At 40.9% G+C, this 14,550-nt stretch overlaps 1 protein-coding gene across 2 annotated transcripts in view; it reads right to left on the bottom strand.

Annotated features, from left to right (window-relative positions):
* Positions 1–4,114: 4,114 nt before the first annotated feature.
* LOC129711269 (cysteine dioxygenase type 1-like) overlaps positions 4,115–14,550 on the bottom strand; it is a 33,761-nt gene continuing 23,325 nt past the window's right edge. For both annotated transcript variants that reach the window (XM_055658791.1, XM_055658790.1), the window contains 3 exons: positions 12,911–13,071; positions 6,580–6,749; positions 4,115–4,348 (listed from right to left, as the gene is read on the bottom strand). In XM_055658791.1, coding sequence (XP_055514766.1) covers positions 4,319–4,348; positions 6,580–6,749; positions 12,911–13,071 — 361 coding nt within the window. In that variant the 3' untranslated portion in view covers positions 4,115–4,318. The remainder of the gene's footprint in view (positions 4,349–6,579; positions 6,750–12,910; positions 13,072–14,550) is intronic.

The raw sequence follows: 14,550 nt of genomic DNA, 5'->3' as shown, positions 1-14,550 counted from the left end.
CCACAGTGAATATCTTCATCACCTTTTCCAACTTGATGATACCCTTCATATAGTTGGGTGACCAGACCTGCAGGCAGTACTTCTTGTGTAGTCTCACCAATGACTTGTACAGCTGCATCATGATGTCTCAACATCTGTACTCAATACCCTTGCCAATCAAGGCAAGCGTGGCAAATACCTCTTCACCACACTATCCATCTGACTCGCCACTTTCAGGCAACCATACGTATGCACCTGTATGCCCGGATCTCTCTCTTCTGCCTTGATTTGACATATCAAAGTACATGTCACCCATGTCAGAGTTAAATTCATTTTCCCACTTTCCCAATTGATTCAAATCCTAGATAGACACAAAATGCTGGAGTAACTCAGCGGGACAGGCAGCATCTTTGGAGAGAAGGAATGGGTGATGTTTTGGGTCGAGGCCCTTCTTCAGACTGATGTCAGGGAAGTGGGCGATAGAGATAAAATGCAGTTGGAGATAGTAAGACTGATCGGAGTGCTGGGAAGGGGGAGGGGATGGAGAGAGAGGGAAATCAAGGGCTATTTGAAGTTAGAGAAATCAATGTTCATACTGCTGGGATGAAAGCTACCCAAGCGAAATGTGAGGTTCTATTCCTTCAATTTGCGCTGAGCCTAACTGACAATGTAGGAGGCCGAGGATAGAAATGTCAGTGTGGGAATGGGAGGGGGAGTTAAAGTGTTGAGCAGCCGGGAGATTTAGGCAGACTGAGCGGAGGTGTTCAGTGAAACGATCTCCGAGCCTGCTCTTGGTCTTGCCAATATACAGATCCACAACTGGAACAGTGCATACAGTAGATGAGATATCAGTCTGAAGAAGGGTTTTGGCCCGAAATGTCGCCTATTTCCTTCGCTGCGTAGATGCTGCTGCACCCGCTGAGTTTCTCCAGCATTTTTGTGTACATACAGTAGATGAGGTTGGAGGAGGTGCAAGTGAAACTCTTCCTCACCTGAAAAGACTGTCGGGGTCCTTGGAAAGTCTAGAAGGGAGGTATAGGGACATGTGTTGCATCTCCTGTGGTTGCAGGGGAAAGTACCTGGGAGGGGTGGTTTGGGTGGGAAGGGACGAGTTAACTAGGGAATTGTGGAGGGAACGGTCTCTGCGGAAAGCAGAAAGGGGTGGAGATGCGAAGATATGGCTAGTAGTGGGATCCCGTTGGAGGTGGCAAAAATGTTGGAGGATTATGTGCTGGGCCGAAAATGTCGGAGGATTATGTGCTGTTGGTGACCTAGATCCTGCTGGATACTTAAATATCCCTCCTTTCTGTCCTGCAGTAGGACCACAATATAATTCAGGCATGGTACAGAAGTGCCAGACTGTGACGTTCTACAAGAGAGTCTAACCATTTGCCTTTGACAATCAATGACAAGAATGTGATTGAACTTTACATATTATTTGGGCTTTCCTGGCTGTTTATTAGTGACTATGTCTGTGTTAATAACTAGACATGGTGAGGCCATTTGTTTGGTAGTGGGAACAATTATTTAGCAGGCTCCTAATGCCAATTGTCTTTTTTTTGTCTGGGTGTACAATATATTTTGCCTCTGCTCTCTCGATGTTAAGGTGTGACATCCCCCTGTATTGTTTCTCTTGCTTCTGCTGCCGTTTAGGACCAGGTATGTGCCACTGACTATCAAGAAGTTATTTGCATGGTTAACAACTATCCCAATATGCAGTGAGTGAAAACCCTTTTACTTTCCAATCTCTGGAACTCTCTGCCACAGAGGGTAGTTGAGGCCAGTTCATTGGCTATATTTAAGAGATGTGGCCCTTGTGGCTAAGGGGATCAGAGGGTATGGAGAGAAGGCAGGTACGGGATACTGAGTTGGATGATCAGCCATGATCATATTGAATGGCGGTGCAGGCTCGAAGGGCTGAATGGCCTACTCCTGCACCTAATTTCTATGTTTCTATGTTTGATGAGAAGGTTCTGGTTTTCAGTTACCTGAAACTGAGAACCTGGAAACTTCAATACCTGAGAGTAAAATGAAAATGTCTTTGCAAGTAGAGAGAGTATGTCTTCTCTGATGTTGTTGTGAGCAGCCAATTAAATGTTACATTGTGGATCAATTGAAAGCTGTGTGTCTCTGGTCTCCACGCTGAGTGAAGATCACTGTATTAGGATCCTGGCTTTAGACCATCACCCCATTCAATGAACAGCTCAATGCTCAAAAACAAATACTCCTGATAATGTTGTGATGCCACAGTGGCGCAGCTACTGCACCACAACAGTATTCTGACCTTGTGTGCTGTGTGTGGAGTTTCCTCTTGTGCATCACTCATTAATGGTATGTAAATTGCCCTGATGTGTGAGTGGTAGGATTGTGGGGTGGGGTGGGGTGTGGGGGGGGCGGAGAGAGGAGAGGAGGAAAAGGAGTTGGAGAATGTGAGGTCGATTAAAGACATGGGATTAATTAGGGAATAGTGTAAAGGAGTGATGGATGATCCGATGGGCTGTTTCTGTGCTGTATGACTCCATGGCTCTGTGTTTGTGCAGTCTGCAAACAGCACAAAGCTTCCCAGTCAGGATCCCCAACCTTTTTAAGTATCTAAAAAACAAGACTGTAATGTGATATGTTTCCAGTTGCAGAGAGACCAGTCCATTTAGATCATTATGTGATCTCCCATCTATTTCAGTAAAGATGGAATTGCTGATGACATCATGTGTTCACCTGACAGTTGGAGTAGTTAGACGTTTACGTGGATTGTGGCCAGATGTGTCTGGTCCAATCTTGCAAATGGCATATTTTTGCCTGAAAATGATTGCTAGCACAATTTACTCTGGGTAATTTTTTTTTGTGGTGTTTAATTGTGCTTAAAAGCAAGTGCTTTGCAATCCAATTCCTTGGAGATTAGTTCAACCAAAGTTAAAACAAAGTATAACAATGCACTTATTGTTAATGTTTAGTATAATATTAAGACTAGTATCCCAAAAGTCACATAGCTGCAAATTATGTGTTGTGGCAGACAGAGGCAGGAGAGTGGAGTGAGGGTTATTGTGACTTCCTTTCTTCTGGGTGGGTCATCCAAGTCCCAATGGATTAGATCCACTCAGAATGGTAGTTAGTGTCATGGGTGAGGGCATTAACTTCTCACTTTAATGTGTGCCACAATGTGGCAGCTCAACTCATCGTAAGATGTAGCATTACACAGAACAAATAAATAAATGGTCTATCAAGATATGTCAGGTTGAAAAGGCACAATAATACTAACAAATTCTGATAAAATAGGTATAAAATTTATTGTTCATTTTATTCCAATGAAAATCAGGATGTGTTCTGGAAGTATTTCACGATGGGTGATCAGATCAGTCTAGAAATTGCTGATTGTAATATTAATTATATTATTATTATTCTAACATACCTTTGTCCATACTTTTTATTGAAGTGTCGGCCTGAAAAATTTGAATGCATTATTAGCCGTACTGAAATAATAATTTGGGAATATATCTGGCAACATTTAGATGGATGGATGTAGAATGGAACTTTCAAAATCAATGGAAATCAATAGCTTTTGGAAGGAAATTGGGAATCATTTAATGAAATAATTAGTTTGTTTTTAACCCTTGTGGGAGAGAAAATCCTAAATTGGCTGGTCTCTGTTTCCTTACCCCACTTCGGAGTCAGAGGAAATGACTCTTAAATTCTGAAGACGGATGGCGCAAGTGGGATTATTGCAGAGATCAACAAAAGTCGGTATGGATGAGGTGGGCCAAAGAGCATAAACACCTTTTCACACCCTGAAGAGCATAAGCACTTTTTCTCGTCCTGATGTTCATTTGTTAATATCACAAATAATTTCAAAGCTATTTATCTGGTGAGAAATAATTATTACTGTGAACCCCTGATTGATGGATGGTGCATCCCAGAATGGCACGTGATCCACATGATATCGAGATAATCTTGCTTCATTTATTGTCTGCATTAGGGGGGAGGGGAGGGGTGGGGGCTGGAAGACTTCAGAAGCAAAATTACAACCCTTTAGTTTACCACTTAGAAAGTAGCTTCACAAGCCAGTGATGAACACACCAATGATGAACATAACAGGACATGTCCCTTAAGTGTAAAGTTAAAAGATATGAGCCAAAGAACGTTGGTTAAAGTCAAAATAGAGGAACTATTTTGAAACTTTTATGGCTTAAATATCATTCAAAAGTAGAACCTAGTAGCCAGGTGTTCATTTCAAGAAAATAAATTCACATTGGGCAGACAGATAATAAAAGAGATATTCTTCTGACTTTATCCACAATAGTGAGAGATGGCACTTCGTATTCCATATTCTCATGGTCCATTTGTTTCAGTTGTTTTCTTTTAATTCTGTAAATCCCTTGGAGTGATAGAAATATTCTGTTACTGTTTTATTCAAGTACATTTTCACCCTACACTGCACTTTATCTGCCCTCTAGTTGCGACACAGTGGGCTAATTGCACTCCTCAACTGTATTGTAACTTTTCAGCGCACAAACCCCTAGATAGTTTTGTTATGCACAGTGTCCCAAATTAATTTATTCTTCTTTCTCCTCAAACTTATAATACATAGCAATCATCCATGTGGTAATTCTTTTTGCTCCACAAACAGATGGTTACCTTTCCACAATAGCTCGTGCTCATATCTAACCGCAGAGATATAACATTATAACAATGACTCGTATACAGATCTTCCCCAAGTCATGAATGTTTAACGTGTACAGCCAGTACATACGAGCAAGTGTTTGGGAGACTGATGGAATGGATTGGATTTGCTGGTTGCTGCGGGGATACAGGCATCTTTTCCCAAGTGGGAACTCAAACATCTGAATTGATGATTGAGTTAAACGCTCTAGTTTAACTACACATTGTTCTTGGTTGGCTCTATATATTTAAGTATATTGTTGGTCAGCCACATTTCAGATGTGAACTGTTCAGTTTACAAGCAGTTCTCAGGAACAGAACTTGTGGTACCCTGGGGAGGACCTGTAGTTAGTTGTATCACTGTTAATGGCCCATCTGATCACAGTTTTACTTCAATCCATTCCCAATATGTTTTAGGTTAAAAGATTGGGCATTTATGTCTCTCATTGGTGGGTACAAATAAATCTCCATGGTGATTCATGTAATAAACACCACCAGTGCTCTATATGCCTATAAAAATGCCCTGTGCTGCTTGCTGTGCCTATTCAATACCACACAAGGCCATATTCCTCCAGATTCCATTTGTTTTCTGCATTGAGCAATATGACGTCCCTTAACACGACTAATCCAAATAGTTCCCTCTGGGCTAAACTATTCTGGACTGCCTATTTCCATTTCTCAAAAGTGAGCTCTGTACAATCAATTCTTGTACTGATTCCCATCCTTCTCATGTTACAACATAGCAGCATTTATGTCACTTGGACAAACAAATTCTGATTCAAGGACAATGAAGCTTGATTTCTAGTTCCCTATATTTAAATAAAATGCTACGATTGGAATTTCCAAAGAATCTCAAAAATTGACTGAGCGGCTACATTGTTATATTTAACAATTAATTGTTCATATGTGTCTGGCTCTGTGTGAAGGTATGACAAGCGACAATACATTGAATTTATAAATAGTTGACCATCGGCCAATAACTGGCAATGCATTGTTGCATGAATCACCAAAAACATTGTGCAGTTTCCAGTGAATTGTGGCAGGGGGAAATATCGCAGCATAATGTGGCAAAAATATGAAACGGCAGATGCTAGAATCTGGAGCAACAAAGATCCTACAATCTGGAGAAATCTGCTGAAAGAACTCAGCGGGTGTGGGAGGAGAGGGAATTGACCACTTTTAGGGTCAAAACCCTGCACATTTTGTATTGCACTGTCAACAGTGTCTACATCCAATCATGTTTTGGTCACGGTTTCCACAGGTAGTGCTGAGGTTCCACCTTTTGCTGTCCCTGCAGGAAGGTTGTATGTTTTCTCACTGAATAACCGTGAAGGGGAACTAAATGAAAATTACATTGGATAGTAGACACCTCAAAAGAAAGAACATGAGACTCTAAATGGTGGCAAGATTACTTTTTTAATGTTCCAAGTATTTTTACTTTTCTCCTGAATGTGCTAACACTTGTAGGATAATAGTTTGTCCAACTGGCTTTAGTGCCATTGAACATCAACAGCGGAAAGTTTGAAGAAAATCATAGCTGCCTTATCCTCTTCTCACCTTCCAAACTTACATACACCTTTACATTAGTAAGAGTCAATTAATAATTGGGAGTGGCTATCATGCCCAGTATTTTCTCTATTGTGATAGGGGAGCTTATTGGCCTTTGCGTGATCTATACTATTATCTTGGCTTAGAGTGCAGCCTGGAGAATGAATTTGGATAGTTTTTGTACTTTGTCTAATCTGTTGATAGAGCAACCAGGGAGATATTTGGCTTATACCATGTTTATAAACAATAAATCTATGATAGAAAAAAAACACTGCTGTAGTTATTAAAAAAATCACTCTTATGTGGAAGGATGCGCCGACCATTGGAACTGTACATCCCACGTTTTGCGATCTTTCTTATCCACAGCATGTTAATCCCAATTCCTTCATTAAAACTTACCAGAGGAGTCTTTTCACCAAATCTACTCCAGAAAGTCATTTTGACTTTGTTCTTGTAGCCTGTTCTTTCATCAAAACAATGGCAGCTGTCAAATGGTGGACTGTACAGGTGAAGGCTGACTGCAGTCTCTGTATGACTCACATTTTCCACTCGATGCAGCCCAATACTGTCTGCGATTGAGGTGTAGAATTAGGGAACGGAGGTAGGAGAGCACATAGCAGTTAGTTCAGTGGAATAATTTGTAGCTTACAACACATATTCTTTCCTACTTACACTGGAATATGAGCTTCAACGGAACTTGTCATTTCACACATTTGACATTGAATGTAACTAACTGTTTAATTTCAAATAGGTCCATGGCCAATTGCAACGTTATCATCGCCATGTTCTTGCACTCACAAGTTGTTATAAGATGGGCTAACTTTCCCAAATTCAAAGGGATTCAAAGCATTCTGGCTTTGTCATTAGTGCTGCACCAATTGATAGATGAATCTGATATAAACTATTTAATTATTATTTGATTTCATTGCAATCCCAGACAGAAGGGGAGTCAAAATGTGACATTAACAATCAATGGTGATGTTGGCAAAAGGCAGGAAACAAATTGTTGAGCAGCTTGTGAGAGTGACTGTCAAATGCCTACTTTATAAGCTGTCAACAGTGAAGTAAAGAATGGAAAGACAGCTTGGTCAAGTGAAGTTTGCATCCTGTGACATGTGGGAAGTTGTGGAAACTTCCAGTGATCTAGACGGCCACAGATGCATGAATTGCCTCCAGCTGAAGTCCTGCTTACAGAGCTTTGCGGTGCCTGGAGTCGCTGGGTGCATCCACAAGGCTGAGAACTTTGTTAAGGTCACATTGTAGCTTAAAAGCAGGAAGGGAATGGGTGACTGCTTTGCAAATCAGAAGAAGTAGGCAGGTACCACAGAGGTCGAACTCCATCTTACTTGTTAACGTTTTTTTTCCCCTTTTGGATATTAGTGGGGCAATGGTTCTTCAGGGCTATGCAGTCAGAACTAGGAGCAAAGTGGCATTAATAGGCCACCACTACAAATGTGAACGAAAATTGAGAGAGCTTTAATTGATAGTTTGGGCAATAACTGATATATCTATGAACATCCATGCCTGAAAGATTACCATCTTAGAATTACTCCCAGTGCCATGAGAAAACTAGTATAGAAGTAAGAGATTAAAGCAAATGAATGTTTGGAGAGATGGAGACATGTACCTCAGTAAGATGGGATCAATATCCTCATAGGCATTTTAATGGGGGCTGGTGTTGCTCCAGATATTGGGGTTATTTTAAACTAACTTGGCATGGGGTAGGTGGGAGGGAACCTTAATTCAGGAAGGAGAGAAACAAAATAGGAAATGGTATGTTAGAAACGTAGTGAAAGAAATAAGGGCAGAGTGAAACAGTACAATCAATACAAAGGGTCATATGGAAAAATGTTAAGTAAAATTAAAGATACCCTGTACTATATCTAATTGCATGCTAAGGAGAATGAGGAACCGAAGGAAATTCATATTGATAAAAAAGGTATCAGAGTATTTGGCGAGACGAAAAGCTGGTAAATGCTTAATGTCATGGTCTACATCCTAGAGTTTTGAAAGTGATGGCTTCAGAGATTGTGGATGTATCGATTATCAACTTTCTAAATTCTGCTGATTTTGTAATGAGAGATTGGAGGACAGAAAATGTGACTCCACCATTAAAAAAAAAAGAGGAGAAAATAGGAACCTAACAACATAATAGGCTGATAACAGTAGTAAACTAATAATGTTGTGATAGAGAGTCCCAGACCTGAAACATTACTGTTTCTCTTTCCACAGATGCTGCCTGAATTGCTGAATGTTTCCAACATTTTCTGTTTGTAATTAAGACGAATAAATGGAAGGGAAATGCTGAAACTTACAATGAAGTCATAACATTACACCTTTGACAGAATAATTAGATTGAGCAGAGTCAGCATAGATTTATGAAAGAGGAATCATGCTATGGGGCTGGGGTTCATTGAGGTTGTGGATTAGCGAGGATTGATAAGGAAGAGCGCAGTTTTGGATGAAGGTTCAAAAATGAGGTTGATCAATCAGGTTAGAGCTTGTGGGTCTATCCTGGCATGGACTGAGAATTGGTTAACAGAGACAAACAAAGAATGGGAATAAATAACCTTTCTCAAATTGGCAGGCTGTGATTTGTGGGTTACTACAGTGATTTGTGCTTTGCGTCCCACCCACTCACAATCTATATCAACAATTTGGTTAAAGGTTCAATTGACATAGCTTGCAGTTTGCTGATGATACAAAACTAAGTGGGATTTTGAGTAGGGAGGAGGTTTCAAGGGGAAATAGACAAGCGGAAAAGATAGACAAGAACATAGCAATTATGTGGAAATGTGTGGTTATCAGCACTGGTACATAAAACAGGCCTGATGCTGTAGGACCAAGGGATACAGTATTGCTGGGTGCTAATTTGTCACTGCGCTGACCGTGTTCTCAAAAATCTTTAATGATCTGGCTGTTAGATTTTTGGGATTACCATCCCTGCTACATCCAGCACTCCAGATCTCCCATTAGTTGGAGAGAGGCATGGTTGAACTGAGAGAAAATGTGCTCACCTTCCTGACTGAAATGTGTGGGAAGTGTCTGTTCTATGAGAGGAGGGTGTGAACAGATACTCTTCTAAGGAAAATACTTAATTTCATTTTTCAGAATGGCTTGAACAAAATAAAATATTTATTGTGAGTGGCCCTTGGAAGCAGTTTGTAGAGTAAACCTGGTCCTTCCTGTGAAAAGACTTGTGCATCATCACATGATGACAGAGTCAAAGCTTCCCGGTTTATCCTGCCTGCCAGTCTTTGGTTGGATCTCCAAAGCAGACCCAGTCTCCCAGCTACCACTCTCCCAGCTACCACTCTGCCGGCAGTTCCTCAGGCCAGTCCATATACCCAGATAGCAAACCACACCTCCACCTACTGTGCAAGATTTCTCATCACATAATATTTTCACTTCATTTTGCCTACTGTCACTTTCATCCCTGGTAAAAATTCCAAGGCAAAATTCACTTGTTATCCTTCTCTTGAAATATGATCAGTTATAACATATATGTAAAAAGCAAAGAAAGGAATTTCATATGGTTTATACTTTGATAATTAGAACCACAGTTCCCAGCTTGATAGCAAGAGTGTCCTTTCCATTGAAAACCAACTCAATGACATTTGTGTGAATCAGTTGGAGCTGTAGAATCTGGTGGAACAAGGAACAGAACTAAAGGGTCCATAGTAGCTGAGAAAGTAGAGGAACAGAAAGACTCAGATCACAGCAGTTGGGAGACTCTAGGTAATACAAGAAACCACTCCAATGGATTGATCTCATTGTTTGCAAATGATTGCATACTGGGCTGGGCAAGAGGTACATTTTTGCGGTGTCATCCAAGGCAACCTTTAAGATACTAAAACATTACATATGTCTGGAGTTTGAAAGCTGGCTGACGTAGCATGAGGTGACAGAGTTCACATAATTCATACACCATTGCTCACTCAGGGATGACTTACTGCTGCTCACCTTGGTTAAACTCTTGCCAAACAATTTTGCAAGAAACCTGCATAGTGATAAAGTGCAAATGTTGCTAAAAATGCAGATATTCACAAGAATTAGAATAAATTAATAAACGTTTGTGGATAGGAGAGGTTTAGAGGAATATGGACCAAACTCCGGAGGGGGGGGGGGGGTGAAATGAGAATAATTTGCATATGGAATCTTGGGGTGGCATGGATGAGTTGTGCCGAAGGGTCTATTTCTGTACTGTATGATTCTATAATCTTTATAGTTACTTCCACTTCAGTGAATTGCATACAACAAAACTAAATTCCGCCTCCATTACAAATTCCCATGTTGCTCATTATTCTTCAAGAATTTCATAAGAATTCTTAAGAAATAAAGCAATTGGTTCTTCTTTGAAATGTTTTCCTTTAATCTATTTTGCTAAGATATTAAGAAATTCTGTTCTCTTTCCTGCAAATGTATTCAATTATTTTAAGGGTTCTATCTCCATTTCAACATTTATTTATCTTCTCGGCTGATGATTTCAACCTAGGAGGAACACAGGTCATCAACCTTCATCTGAATTGCCCTAAAATTAAAGCCACTAGAAGGGGGTTTCTCTTATTCACATCTCAGCTGATCAACATTATCATTGGTTGCTTATTAGCAATAAAAATATCTGTTACGGCAAAGCGTTCTATGCGGCGCTCATTAATAGATCAAATAATCATGTTTAAATATCTTTAAGAAAGCTGGGAATTAAATGTTGCTTGGCAACTATAAATGTTGTTCTACCAATATCAGCATCAGCTTAACATCTGTAGTTGGAAAGTTACCAGAAAGTATTCTGAGGGATAGGTTGTACAGGCATTTGAACGGGCAAGAGCTGATTAGGGATAGTCAGCAATACGTGGGAGGTCGTGTGTCACAAATCAGATTTAGTTTTTTGAAGACGTGACCAAAAAAGGTCGATGAGGGCAGAGCTGTAGAAGTTGTATACATGGATTTCAGTAAGATATTTGACAAGGTTCCACATGATAGGCTGCTCTGGAAGGTTAGATAGAAACATAGAAACATAGAAATTAGGTGCAGGAGTAGGCCATTCGGCCCTTCGAGCCTGCACCGCCATTCAATATGATCATGGCTGATCATCCAACTCAGTATCCCGTACCTGCCTTCTCTCCATACCCCCTGATCCCCTTAGCCACAAGGGCCACATCTAACTCCCTCTTAAATATAGCCAATGAACTGGCCTCAACTACCCTCTGTGGCAGAGAGTTCCAGAGATTCACCACTCTCTGTGTGAAAATCGCACAGATCGCATGGGATCCAAGGAGAAATAGCTGAAAGGATAGCAAATTGGCAAGTTTGCTGATGATACAAAAGTGTGTAGTTTTGCAGATAGTGAAGATGGTTGTGAAAGATTGCAGCGGGATCGGAATCAATTGGCCAGGTGGGCTGAGGAATGGTTGAAGGAATTTAATACAGAGAAGTGTGAGGTGTTGCATTTTGGGACGTCTAAGAAGGGCAGGATCTACACAGTGAATGGCAGGCCTCTGGGGAGTGTTGTAGAGCAGAGGCATCTTGGAGTGCAGGTGCATTGTTCTTTGAAGGTTGGGTTACAGGTAGATAAAGTGGTCAAAAAGGCTTTTGGCACATTGGCTTTCATCAGTCAGAGTATAGAAGTTGGGAGGTCATATTGCAGTTGTATAAGACATTGGTGAGACCGCATTTAGAATAATGTGTTCAGTTCTGGGCACCATGTTACAGGAAAGATATTGTCAAGCTTGAAAGGGTTCAGAGAACGTTTACCAGGATGTTGCCAGGACTAGAGGGTGTGAGCTATAGGGAGAGGTTGAGAAGGCTGGGTCTCGATTTTTTGGAGTACAGGAGGATGAGGGGTGACCTTATAGATGTGTACAATATCATGAGAGGAATAGATCGGATAGATGCACAGAGTCTCTTGGTCCAGAGAAGGAGGATTGAGGACTAGAGGACATAGGCTCAAGGAGAAGGGGAAAAGATTTAATAGGAATCTAAGGGGTAACATTTTCATACAAAGGGTGGTAGGTATGTGGAACAAGTGCCAGAGGAGATAGTTGAGGCTGGGACTATCCCAACGTTTAAGAAACAGTTAGACAGGTACATGGATAGGACAGGTTTGGAGGGACATGGACCAAGCACAGGCAGGTGGGACTAGTGTGGCTGGGACATTGTTGACTGGTGTGGGCAAGTTGGGCTGAAGGGCCTGTTTCCTCACTGTATCACTCTATGACTAACACTTTAAATTAACATTTCTCATCAAAAGGATTCCTTATCACATTTATGAGCAAAGGAACACACAGACCTTGTGGTGAAATACACATCAGGTGCCCACATAATGTGGCCTGTGACATTCCATGAGCCTGCCAGCTGACGATAAATACTTGTCGGGGTTTGTGATGGACAAGGTCAGTGATACACATGTAGTTGTTTGAAAAAGTGATCACTTATGTTAACTTCTTGGATTAGTGATGCTACTTTCCCAATTTATGGTTTGTGAAAAAAAGGTTCCGTTAATATTGCTATTTGCTGCTGAAATTGAATTGCAACAAAAAATTATATAGCTATAGGTTAAATTAAAAGCTATAGGTATTCCTTTAGTAATCCTGTTAGTGCGACACATACATGCTTAACCATTCAAACCAAGGACTGTCATCCGTAACCAAGCTTTTCATTAACAAGACTGTTTGGCAGTTCTGCTTCATTGATAGGGGTATGTGATTTTGTTAATGTTACGACAGCTTACCATTAATGTAGGTACACTGGTTTTCATGAAAGACTTTCTCCCATTTCTTGACCATTTCCCGGTTCTTTTGATTAACGTCTGGGATATTGAACTGTGTTTCTTTCAGCTGTCCTTGAAGTAGTTTCAGGAAACAGTGTGAATCTGCATGGTCGTGGATACTGCTGCAGAACAATGAGAGGAGAGGCACTCAGACAAAGCAGATTCTTTTGCAATCAACAATGAAGGAGAGTTAACGTGGTTAAGTTTCAGTTGGAACATCAGAAAATAGCAGCAGTAGCCCTCAAGCCTGACCTACCATTGAATATGATCATCATTTCAGGCCTTGGCCTCTCTTCCATGCCAGTTCCCATAGACATCACTTCCTATTCAAATACATTCGATCTAGTCTCCACAAATCCCTGAGGCTGAGAATTCCTGAGGCAGAAATAAGGGCTGCACAATAGCCTAGTGGTAGAGTTGCTGTCTTACAGCAACAGACCTGGGTTTGATCCTATACGGATGCAGTCTGCATGGGGTTTGCTCCAGTTTCCTCCCACATTCCAAAGACATGCAGGTTTATAGGTTAATTGGCTTTTGAAAAATGTCCCTGGTTTGTAGTGGACTCTGTGGGTCGAAGGATGATATTTTCACAATGTATCTCTAAACTAAACTAAACTCCAGAGATTACCCATCCCCTGCAACAAGAATTCATGTGTGTCTCAGTTTTAAACTGTCCCCTTAGTTTTTAACTATGTTCTCTCATCTGAGGCTCTCTCATTGTGGAAACAACTCAACATTTACTCTGACATCCGACATTTTCAATTGTTACGGAAACTTAATACAATCTGAATTACACATTATTTGATCAATTTTCTTAAGTGCAGTGCAAAAGCTTGGATTTTGATTCTTGAAATATAACAAAAAATGTGATTACAGGAGATTTAAGATGAAGTGGCAGTCTAAAGGGGCCGTCCCACTGCGGCGACCTAATTGGCGAGTTTAGGAGAGTTTGCAAAAATGTCATGTTGAAGACCTCCTTCGACCTCCTTCGACTATGTTGAAGACTAGGTTCGACTAGCTTCGGGAAAATTGGACACCGAATAGTGGAGAGTGAAGACGATCTCCTTCAACCTCCCTATGTTGAAGACTATCTACGACTCCCTTTGATTACCTTCGACTACCCTTGATTACCTACGATTAACATGCCGACCTACTTCGACTAAACCTATGAGTAAAAAAACTATTGATTTTTTTCCATGGTGACCTTTTTTTTACTTGCGAGCATTTTTCAACATGTTGAAAAATACGCCACGACCTAACTGAGGCCTCAAGTACGCGGGGACTAATCTCGAGCATGAAGGAGACCTCCTAGGACATAGTGTTGAACATGCTGCGAGTATGAGTCAAGGGCAAACCCGCCAGAACTCGCGGATTAGGTCGCCGCAGTGGAACAGCCCCTGAAAGAATCTGTTTCTGCACTATTTGATTCTATATCTATATTATATCCCCGATATTACAAGAGAAGAGGAGAAGATAGAGGAGTGTTGGGTGGACTCTACAGGCACAGGTATGCAGAGGCCCTCCCCATCTTACCTGGAAAGTTGATGGCCTAGGAATTCTAACATTAGGAGGCAACTGTCAGGAACTGTCGGGCTAATATT

The sequence above is a fragment of the Leucoraja erinacea genome, chromosome 29 (genome assembly GCF_028641065.1).
Source record: "Leucoraja erinacea ecotype New England chromosome 29, Leri_hhj_1, whole genome shotgun sequence".
NCBI classification, from domain to species: domain Eukaryota; kingdom Metazoa; phylum Chordata; class Chondrichthyes; order Rajiformes; family Rajidae; genus Leucoraja; species Leucoraja erinaceus.
The sequence above is the reverse complement of the archived record's forward strand: the minus strand, read 5'-3'. Positions and strand labels throughout refer to the sequence as shown.